Here is an 11,406-nt window from a genome sequence, read left to right on the forward strand (position 1 = left end):
GCGTGAGCCACCGCGTCCGGCTATTATTATTAATTTTATATATTTATTTTGAGACAGGATCTCACTCTGTCACCCAGGCTGGAGTGCGGTGGCGCAGTCTTGCAAGCTGTGCCCTCCCCAGTCCCCACCTGATGTGATCCTCCCACCTCGGCCTCCCAAGTAGCTGGGACTATAGGCATGTGCCACTACATTTGGCTGTTTATATTATTAATTAATTAATTAATTAATTTTTTGAGACAGAGTCTCACTTTGTCACCCAGGTTCAAGTGATTCTCCTGCCTCTGCCTCCCGAGTAGCTGGGATTACAGGCATGCACCACAATGCCTGGCTAATTTTTGTATTTTTAATAGAGATGGGTTTTTGCCACATTGGCCACGCTGGTCTCGAACTCCTGACCTGCAGTGATCAGCCTGCCTTGGTCTGCCAAAGTGCTGGGATTACAGGCGTGAGTCACTGCGCTCAGCCTATATTATTATTATTAAATTACCATTTTTACTGCTATATATGACACTAAGTTCTTATGTATAGAGTGTAGGCAGAGGCAGCTTTATGACCAAATTTATAGTCATTGTTAGACTGGTTTATTCAACTGATTTCAAAGCTTATCAACAGTATTTTTTTAATTTATAGTTCTTGTTTTATCTGTTGATGGTGGTACATTTTTAAGTGATTATTTTTCAGCAAGGATTTGTCAGTGTTAAATTTTCTCTGCCTTGCAGACCTGAGAATTCTCTCTTTTGCCCTCCCATGGAAAGACAACACTGTGTGCAGGATTTTTGTGTCATAACCCCTTGTTCTGTTCGTTCTGCTTCTCAAATATAACACACATTCTCTCTCTCTGTTTCTCCTTCAGTTTTTCAAGCATTTTGTATTTCGGAGAGGTTCATGACCAAAGCAGCAAACACCATAATTTGTTAAATATTACCCCAGGGTGTATCTATATGTGGGTTTATATATTTTTATTTGGAAAATGTGTGATTATGTCTAACTATGCTTTTATCCCTCTTTATATTGGTTTCTTCTTGACTCTTAGCTTGAATGTCTGATTTCTCTCCTTTATTTCTAACATGTTATGTCTCATTTTAATATGATTGCCCCTTTCTTCTGAGTCTCATTAAACACTGTCTTCCATATATTTCTGGCATTTACTGCAGCTCATGTGAATTTTGATTTTATTGTTTACATTTTTATTTTTTGAGACAGTGTCTTGCTGTCGCCCAGGCTGGGTGCAGTGGCACTGTCATGGCTCACTGCAGCCTTCATCTCCCAGGCTCAAGCAGTCCTCTCACTTCAGCCTCCTGAATAGCTGGGACTACAGGCATGTGCCACTGTGCTTGGCTAATTTTTTTATTTTTTGTAGGAACAGGGTCTCACTATGTTGCCCAGGCTGGTCTTGAACTCTTGGGTTCAAGCAATCCTCCTACCTTGGCCTCCCAAAGTGCTGGGATAACAGACGTGAGTCACCGTGACAGGCCTATTATTTACATTTTAAATTTCCCTGCTTTTTTCCCTCATCTAATATACTTTCTTACCCCATCCTGTATATTCTCTAAGGTTTTTGGTTCCTATTTCCTAGATATCATGTCTTTTTGCATTTTATGAAATATGACAAGAAGTATTCTAAAATGTTCTTTTGATTTCTATGGGTGATAATTTTCATTGTTTTCAAGCTGATTTTCTGTATTCCTTGGGCCTATTTTTGTTGTTGTTGTTTTTATTTACTATTGTTATTTTTATTTCCTTTTCTCCATCTTTGAATGAGGAGACCCATATGTAGTCTCAGCACTGTGTTGTATTTTTCATTGTTCGGATATGTATACTTGCATGGAGTTGCTCTTATTCCTGTTTTTATTCATTTGGGTGCTGGTTGAATTGCCATCAAAGATTTATAATGAAATGGTTTGTGGGTGTAAAAAGCTCCTTGCCAAATTCCAGTATCTGTCAGGGTTTTGTACAGAGAAGCTCTGCTGTACTGAGAAAGAATTGTGGGCGTGCCTTTCTCCATCATCTGACTCTTCAAGATTGAGATGACAGAGTATGAGAAAAACTTGAATCCTAACTTGGTACTGCTTTAGGAGTTTTAAAAAAATGTTTGCTTATGTTTTCTAAGAAGCAATATGTTTCCTTCACTCACCACTGCCCCTTCTACTCTGTCATCTTCAGACTGTTGCAGTCTTTATTTGTATGTAGAGCAGTACTAAAGGAGTAGATAAATAAAAAGGAAGACACCGAGGGCAGCTGCCTTGTTTTTAGGTTGATTAGAACTTGTGCTTCTAGAAGATCTAGAGGATCGATAGTGAGGGAAAGACTGCATGTCTTGTATATTCTTTCAGACATCATTCATTGAATTTTGCCATTTTAGTAAGATGTTGGGTATGGCTGCATTGGGGGCTACTAGCCATCTGCTTTTTTTTTCTTTTTTTTTTAAATTTAAAAAAAAGGACACAGTGTCTTGCTCTGTCTCCCAGGCTGGAGTGCTGTGGTGCAATCACAGCTCACTGCAGCCTCGACCTCCCAGGCTCAAGCAATCCTCAGCCTCCCGAACAGCTGGCATCAGAGGCGCATGCCACCACACACGGCTAATTTTCAAAATTTTATAGAGACAAGGTTTTGCCATGTTGCCGAGGCTGGTCTTGAACTCCTGGGCTCAAGTGATGCTCCTGCCTCGGCCTCCCAGAGTGCTGGGATTATAGGCATGAGCCACGCGCACCAGCCACCAGCTGTTACTTTAAACATGAACTCCTCGAAGACATTAGCGTCAGAAGCCACAAAAACTTAGAATTCTTAAAATTTTAAATAACTGCCAAGAGGTTGATTGATTTCATGCATTTGATTATAGATTTCAAGGGAACACTCACCTTATGAGTAGACTGGGTTTTCCATAAACATTAAATGATCTTTGCTTGGTAGATTCTTTAGTATGAATTTGGTAATCACACTTACCCAAATGTAGTTACACTCTGCCTTTGATAATATGGTTCTGTACAAAAACTAACAGGAAGAAATTATGCTATGGGGAGAGGAGAAACATTTGGAGACAGAAGCTGTTTCTCATGGGTTACTTTAAAAATGATGCTATATTATACAAAAGAAATGATAAAAATTTTTAATGAAGCTACAAAGTCTCAAAAATTGAGTATCGTGTGATATCTTCTGTTTGTGCTTTTTAGGATTTTAGAAACACATAACAGGTTTTTCTTTTTCATAATTTAAGTGAGTTTTTATGAGGTAACATTATTTGCTAGAAGAGCTGAGATCTTTTTTTTTTTTTTTTTTTTTAACACAAAAGGACTAAATTCAGGACTTGCTAGTCAAATTCGTCCTTGGGTTAGTGGTTCTTTCCTTCTCTGTTATTGCAGGAGGCTTTAAGTTTTTAGTCCACACTGTAGGCTTCTGACCACAGCTAAATTAGCTGTGTATTTACATTCTGGCATTCTTGAACCAGGACCTTGTTTGTTTGTTCTGTCTTTTGTGGGCATGGGCGTGCCTGGCTTCTCTGGTGAGGAACATTTATGCAAATTTATCTTTCTTAAATACCACTAGAAAAAGAACAAAGCAAACATAAAATTCAGTAATTTTTTGTATGTGCTTAATCACTCTTTGTATTTTAAACATTCATTGTAGTTTATTTTTTTATTATTTTATTTTTTGAGATGAAGTCTCACTCTGTCACCTAGGCTGGAGGGCGGTGGCGTGATCTTGGCTCACTACAACCCTCGCCTTTGGGTTCAAGCGATTCTCCCGCCTCAGCCTCCTGAGTAGCTGGAATTACAGGCTCCCGCCACCACGTGTGGCTAATTTTTTTATATTTAGTAGAGATGGGGTTTGACCACGCAGGCCAGGCTGGTCTTGAACTCCCGACCTCAAGTCATCTGCCTGCTTTGGCCTCCCAAAGTGCTAGGATTGCACGCATGAACCACGATTCCCAGCTTTAACATTTTTTAAATTATTATTTTGTGATAGCTTAGGTGTTTGTGATGACAAGAGTAGCTGTAACTGGTTATTGGCAGGAGCAAAATATGATCAGTAGAAAAAGATGCCCAAGTTAGTAATTCAATTTATCATTTATAAATAGATGATATGTTATGAGAGAATAAAGGAATGAATTATTTACTTTTTCTAAGACATAGTTACTTCTTACCTGTTTGAACTTTAATTTTGCTTTTGATAAAACAACATATAGAAATGATTTTTTTTTTCTCTCCCTAGAAACTGCTTTTCCATTAATCTTCTTCCTTGGAGCTAATTAAAAATTTTTTTCTCATTGAAGGCCAACTGTGATTTGAGACGGCAGATTGATGAACAGCAAAAGATGCTAGAGAAATACAAGGAACGATTAAATAGATGTGTGACAATGAGCAAGAAACTCCTTATAGAAAAGGTCAGTGAATAATGTTGGTCTAAACTCTGTATCCCAAGATACTCAATGTGTGTCATTGTGTGGCTTCTTATTCCTTACTTGAGATGAAAATATTTAAAAGTAGAGCTTTTTAGGAACATGATTTGACAATTAGAATTTTTTCCTTGCGTGGACACCAGACCAAGCATCCAGAGTGTTAATTTGGGATACGCTTTGTTGCTGTGCATTGCTTTGAGTGTGATATTGAACAGAGACAGCTTGTCCTAGTTGAATTTATTTGGGGTATTGCTCTCCTAAATTCTTATATTCATTCTATCAATTGAAGTGAGTATCCTATTACTATTAGAATCATTAACAATAGTTGCATTTTTGTTTCAGAGATGGCATTTAGAATAACTTATGTATATAATAATGTGATAATTAATGCTTTGTGCATTAAAAATTTAAAGTTGTCATATACCTGTATATGATTACTTAACTGGCTGATGTCCTGTTTATTATATTCATTGGTTGATTATCACTTACCTCTGTTAATAGGTCTTAGTAACTATTAGAAGTTTTTTTTTTTTTTTGAGGCTGAGTCTCGTCCAGGCTGGAGTGCAGTGGCATGATCTCAGTGCACTGTAGCCTTCGCCTCCCAGATTCAAGCGATTCTCCTGCCTCAGCCTCCTGAGTAGCTGGGTTTACAGGCGTGTGCCACCATGCCCAGCCAATTTTTGTATTTTTTTTTTATACTTTAAGTTTTAGGGTATATGTGTACAACATGCAGGTTAGTTACATATGTACACATGTGCCATGTTGGTGTGCTGCATCCATCAACTCGTCATTTAACGTTAGGTGTATCTCCTAATGCTATGCCTCCCCACTCCCCCCACCCCACAACAGGCCCCGGTGTGTGATGTTCCCTTTCCTGTGTCCATGTGTTCTCATTGTTCAATTCCCACCTATGAGGGAGAACATGTGGTGTTTGGTTTTTTTGTCCTTGTGATAGTTTGCTGCGAATGATGGTTTCCAGCTTCATCCATGTCCCTACAAAGGACATGAACTCATCATTTTTTATGGCTGCATAGTGTTCCATGGTATATATGTGCCACATTTTCTTAATCCAGTCTATCATTGTTGAACATTTGGATTGGTTCCAAGTCTTTGCTATTGTGAATAGTGCCACAATAAACATACATGTGCATGTGTCTTTATAGCAGCATGATTTATAATCCTTTGGGTATATACCCAGTAATGGGATTGCTGGGTCAAATGGTATTTCTAGTTCAAGATCCCTGAGGAATTGCGGGGTTTCGCCATGTTGGCCAGGCTGGTCTTGAACTTCTGACCTCAAGTGATCCACCCGTCTCGGCCTCCCAAAGTGCTGGGATTACAGGCGTGAACCACGATGCCTGGCCAGCTCTATTTCTTTAAGCCTACATGTTTTGCACTTGTTAAAAGTATTTGAACATACAATTACTCAGCTTCCCTTGTTTATGCTTGAATTTTGTATAATCTTAAATATTTTTTCCAATCTAAGCTTTATTTTATCCCGTTTCTTCTATATTTGTATAACTTTAGGTGGCTATCTTCATTGAAAGTTTTTTCTCAAAAGCCTTAAAATAGAACATAGTTCTTGGCAGCAATTTGAAAGTTTTTTGAGGAGAAGGGGAGACTTACAATGATGATTCAAATGAAGTAAACTAAAAAGTAATGAAGCAAGATGGAGGAAAAAGCAGTATTCACTTGAGCACATCCCAAAAGAATAACATTTCAAATGTAACTAGAAGAAAGTATGCTGAAGTTCGCAATACAGAAATAATTATTAATAAGATAGCTTTAAAGCCCTGCTCAGCTTTTGAATGTTGGGAATTGACCCAGAGGTGGCTGTAACCTAAGATGGTTCCTTCAGTAATGACCATTTTTTCTTTTTCAAGATGATGATTATTCCCCACCTTCTAAGAGACAAAGACCAACGAGCCACCACAGCCACCAGTCCCAGAACCCACCAATGCTGGGAAACGGAAAATGAGGGAGTTCAACTCTGGTAAGTTCTCAGCGAAATCCACGACCTTTTCCTTTATCTTCTGGACTCTCAATGTGACTGATGAAAGTTACCACATGCTCTGCAGGGGGAAATGATTTATTGTGTTACTACATCTTAATCACATCTTTGTAAAGCCAGGAGCATTTTGAAAGTCACGTTACAGACATTGTTTAAACATAGTCTGTATTTACCAAAGTATAGGACATTGTATCATCTCATATTAATTAGTTAGTTGGCTCAAAATTAGTGCTAATGACTTAGTAATTCAGTGATTTCTGTTAGCTTTAAAACCTTTATTTCAGAACTATTTCACCTCTTGGTTTTCATTTTTGCTGTGTGTCACTGCCTGCCGGCTGCTAATTTATTAACTCCCAGTGAATCATGTGTCCTGTGAAGGGACTGAATATTAGTGGCAAATTATGTTGATGATTTGTATTTTGAATAAATAGTTTGAATACATAGAACATTAAGCTTGTATACATTTTGAAAATAGTATTTTAGTATTCTACAGTGTCATAGTCACAATGATTGGATATATATTGAATTTATATGTACTTTAAGTTTTTATATGTTTATGGTCTTTAGCATTCTAACGTGCAATTGTATATCTGTTAAGTCTTTTTTTTTTTTCAAGATTAGACGCTGATTTATTGAGGCATCTGTTTGATGCCACATTAAGTGGCCCAGGCTTTGTGTAGGGGTTGAGGTTAAAGCAGGAAGAAGTGTGGTGAGAGGCAGGGGTACCAGGATTAGTTTGGAATACCTGGGGGTGCTCTGAGGCTCCCCTAGTTTCCCTGGTCTTGGCCGGCTGTGCTGCTGGCCTGGGCATCTGATGGGCCTGCAAGGGTGGTCCAGGGGCTAGGGCAGGAACTTTGGAGTCACGCTGTTGGCTTTGAATCCAGACTCCTACACTTGGTAGCTGTGAACTCTCCATGTGTCAGGGACCTGCAGAACTGAGCTCTGTCTGAGCCACGTTCCATCCAGGTACTGTGGATCCATCCAGAGGGGCACTGCCTCAGTTTGCTCACTATTCACTGCCTTCTCAAGCAGACCCTTGTCTCCTTCTAGGCCCTCACAATCCAGTGGAGGAGACGAAACTCATCTGCCTCTGTCCCTCTGGGCACGCCTCATGCCAGGTGCATCTGTGGACAGGGGCCATGCTCCTGGGCTTCCAAAGTTGGAGAAAGCTGCCAGGCTCAGGTGGGTACATCACAGCAGCTGCTGCCCTCTGGACACAGTGACAAAAGAACACTCTGGGCCTGGAGCCCTGGTCTGGGGCATTGGGCAAGGCTGTTGCACTTCTCTGAGCCCATTTCCCCATCTGGAAAGTGCGCTGATTGTATCTCCCTGTGGGCACTGAGGGCTCAGTGTTAGTTTGAGAGCCAGTATCTGGGGTTTGGGCTGTAATTCCCCATCAGCCCCATAGCTGCGGGGAACCAGGGACTTTGTTGGGATTACCCTAGGCATCAGTCTAGCTTCCTGCCCCTGGCTTGGGCTCAGCACCTGAAGTAGTCTAGGGGGTAGGTGGTCCTGGTGGGGGCTGGGGCTTTTCCCCAGACTGAGCTCACACCCAGAGCCAGAAATCTTGGTGCCTGCTCTGGGCAAAGGTGCCAGCCTGTGCGACAAGAGCGTAACTCTGTCTCCAAAACAAAACAAAAAACCTTGCATCATTTCAAGGGGCTCACACCTCCCTAAGGGCCTGGTAATTGGCTGGCTCTGGCCTGCATTTGGCCCCGAGGGTGTAGGTAACACCCCACCTTACCTGGTTTCTTCCTGCCAGGGCCAATCTTCAGACCTCAGGACTTTGCAGCCTATCCCACCTCCCCTCTGGCCAGCCTTGAGCCCTTGTGGGTCCGGCACTTTTTCCAGGCTGTCTCCTGGTTGTCCTTCTGCCTCGAGGCCTGGCTCATGCTGCTCCCCCTCCCACTCACCAAGACCCACAAGGACCACTCCACACCCAGCTCAGCCCCATCCCCTCAGATAGTCCTTTCTCTTTCCTCAGGTGGCCAGGTGCATATCTTGGTGTGAGGACCTTCACTGTATCTGGGAATGCCCTACTGGTCACCTTGGTGACAGAGACCAAGGCATTTACCTGATATGAGTGTCTTGGTTCACTGTCTACATGGCTAGGGAGGGAGTCAATAATAGGCTTTTCACTTGCTGCAAGGGCCAGTTCTCCTGGCCCCATGGCTCTAGGGACGGAGGACGCTGCAGGAGATGCACCGCTCACTTCCCAGCTGAGGACTGTGGGTCATCTCAGGGTGATTTCACAGTCCCCACATGCCCCACCCCCTCAGCTCTGCAAATACCAAGCAGTGCAACCTGCCTAGGGAATGATGGGCTCGAGAGTGCCCAGGTAGTGCCCAGAGTGCCCTTGGCAGGCCCCTCACCTAGCTGCTTCCACAGCTCTGTAGCAAGAGTTCTAACCTTTTTTGACCGTGAAGCCTGCTGAGAATAAGAGCTGTGGACTGTTTTCCCAGAAAGGCATGTACATGCTCTCCACACAAAACCTTTCATCGTGGCCAAGCACAGTGGCTCATGTAATCCCAGAACTTTGGGAGGCGGAGCCAGTCGGATCACCTGAGGTCAGGAGTTCAAGACCAGCCTGCCCAACATGGCGAAACCCTGTCTCTACTAAAAATACAAAAAATTAGCCAGGCGTGGTGGCAGCCACCTGTAATCCCAGCTCCTCCGGAGGCTGAGGCAGGAGAATCACTTGAACCCGGGAGGCGCAGGTTGTAGTGTGGTGAGATCACGCCACTGCACTCCAGCCTGGGCGACAGGAGCAAAATTCTGTCTCAAAAAACAAAACAAAACAAAACCTTGCATCCTTTCAGGGGGCTCACACCTCCCTAAGGGCCCAGTAATTAAACCCCCTGGGCCTGAGGGTGAGAAACTTTGTCTCAGTTCTTCCCCAAGTGATCAGCCCAGGGGTAAGGAAGGAGAAGCCAGAAAGCAGGACCCATGAGAAGGGCCCCCTCCTGGAGTTTGAGGCCCACTCCCTCCTGCCCCTGCCTCTCCTCTGTCCAGGACTCCTCCCTGCTCTGCCCCACTCCTGGGGCTGTAACCATGGGGAGCTGTGGTTTTCTACAGGCCCCTGGGCACAAAGTGGGCAGGCTCACCTGGAGGCGATCAGAGTAACATGGCAGGAAGTGAGGGGGAAAGCCGCCCTGGAACTGCGCCTCTCTGCCCCCTGACGTCACTGGCATGCACTCCTCCCTCCCCTCACTCAGGCAGTGGCATGAGTTCCATGTGAGCGCTGGCCTGCTCCCTCTGCTGCCTCTTTTTTTTCTTGGGGCTACCATAACACTTTCCCTTCCCCAGCCCTGCCAACCTGGTGGGACATTGGGCTTCCCTCTCACGGGGTCCTGGGGACAGGCCCATCCTTTATCATACCCACAGAGAGACCGTTTTTTTCTTCAGGACCTGGGGAGCAGCCAGGTTCCATGAGTTAAATGCAGATCTGAACCAAGCTGGGATTAGGGTACACACTCTCCTCTACTGAAAAGTAGCTAGGGATTCCAACTAGGTGAGAAGGAGAGTGGGGCAGAGGCAGACCAGACAAGGACTGATCACCTGGAAAAAGCCGGTCATCAAAGGTCTTGGCAAATGCTGGGTGCAGTGGCTCACTCCTGTAATCCCAGCACTTTGAGGGGCTGAGACAGGTGGACTACTTGAGGCAAGGATTTGGAGTCCAGCCTGGGCAACATGGCAAAACCCCATCTCTACTAGAAATACAAAAATTAGCTAGGCATGCTACACTCCTGTAATCCCAGCTACTGAGGAGGCTGAGGCAGGAGAATCACTTGAACTGGGGAGGCAGAGGTCGAAGTGAGCTGAGATTGTGCCCCTGCACTCCAGTCTGGGAGACAGAGTGAAACTGGGCCTCAAAAAAAAAAAAAAAAAAGAATATGGCCTTGGCAGAGAGGGGCCAGCCCGGCAGTGCCTTCCCTTGGGTTTCTCCTGGGTAGGCCTCTGCCATGAGGAGGCGCTTCCTTCTGCCTGTCCATGGCCCACAGCAATGGAATGTCTGCTTCTGGGGGTTGGGTGGGAGACTGCTGGCAGAACTGGAAACCTTCAGGTGGGTTTTTTTTGGTTTTTTTTGTTTTCGAGATGGAGCGTCGCTCTGTTACCCAGGCTGGAGTGCAGTGGTGGAATCTCAGTTCACTGCAACCTCCGCCCCCCGGGTTCAAACAATTCTCCTGTCTCAGCCACCTGAGTAGCTGAGATTACAGGCATGTGCCACTATGCCCGGCTAATTTTTGTATTTTTTGTATAGATGGCATTTTGCCATGTTGGCCAGGCTGGTCTCGAACTCCTGACCTCAAGTGATCCACCCACCTCGGCCTCCCAAAGTGCCAGGATTACAGGCATGAGCCACTGAGCCCAGCCCCTTCAGGGGGGGTTTGGGGCTTCACTACAATACTAGTTTCCTGTGGCTGCTGCAACAAATTACCACACACTTAGTGACTTAAAACAACCAAAATGTATTCCCTTACAGGTCTGAAGGCCAGAATTCTACAGTAAGTCCTACTGAGTCAAGGTGGGAGCAGGGTCGGTGGCTTCCGAGGCTCTGCGGGAGAATCCGTTTCCTGGCCGTGGTGGTGGCCTGCACTCCTCCGCTTGTGCTGCCCGTCTCGAATGACTGGAGTTTCCTGCTTCTGTCACTACACCTCCCACCCTCTCCATCACCTGCTCTGCTCTTATAAGGATCCGAGTGAGTACATCAACCCCAAAAGCCAAAGACCCTTAACTTCATTATATCTGCAAAGCCCCTTTTGCCATATAAGGTCATGTTCACCAGTTCCCGGGATTAGGATATGGGCATCTTGGGGGCATCAGCCTGCTACAGCTAGGCTGCAAAACTATTACACCCTCCTGGTGTTTCAATGATTGGGAGAAAAAGGGTTGGCATTTTTTGCTTAGGGGTCCCTCTTAACCTTGTATCTGTAAGGTCTGGGGTCCCTCTTAACCTTGTGTTTTTGTTTTTGTTTTTTTGAGGTGGAGTCTTGCTCTG

The 11,406-nt window shown here is 44.2% G+C and overlaps 1 protein-coding gene across 2 annotated transcripts in view; it reads left to right on the forward strand.

Moving 5' to 3' along the window:
• Nucleotides 1-11,106, forward strand: part of LOC107971619 (serine/threonine-protein kinase tousled-like 2) — a 49,176-nt gene extending 38,070 nt beyond the window's left edge. For both annotated transcript variants that reach the window (XM_024353579.3, XM_063815571.1), the window contains 4 exons: nucleotides 4,271-4,381; nucleotides 6,280-6,389; nucleotides 7,458-7,589; nucleotides 10,891-11,106. In XM_024353579.3, the coding sequence (XP_024209347.3) occupies nucleotides 4,271-4,381; nucleotides 6,280-6,389; nucleotides 7,458-7,589; nucleotides 10,891-11,098 (561 nt within the window). In that variant the 3' untranslated portion in view covers nucleotides 11,099-11,106. The remainder of the gene's footprint in view (nucleotides 1-4,270; nucleotides 4,382-6,279; nucleotides 6,390-7,457; nucleotides 7,590-10,890) is intronic.
• The last annotated feature ends 300 nt before the right edge of the window (nucleotides 11,107-11,406 follow it).

Source organism: Pan troglodytes, chromosome 6, assembly GCF_028858775.2.
Source record: "Pan troglodytes isolate AG18354 chromosome 6, NHGRI_mPanTro3-v2.0_pri, whole genome shotgun sequence".
NCBI lineage: Eukaryota > Metazoa > Chordata > Mammalia > Primates > Hominidae > Pan > Pan troglodytes.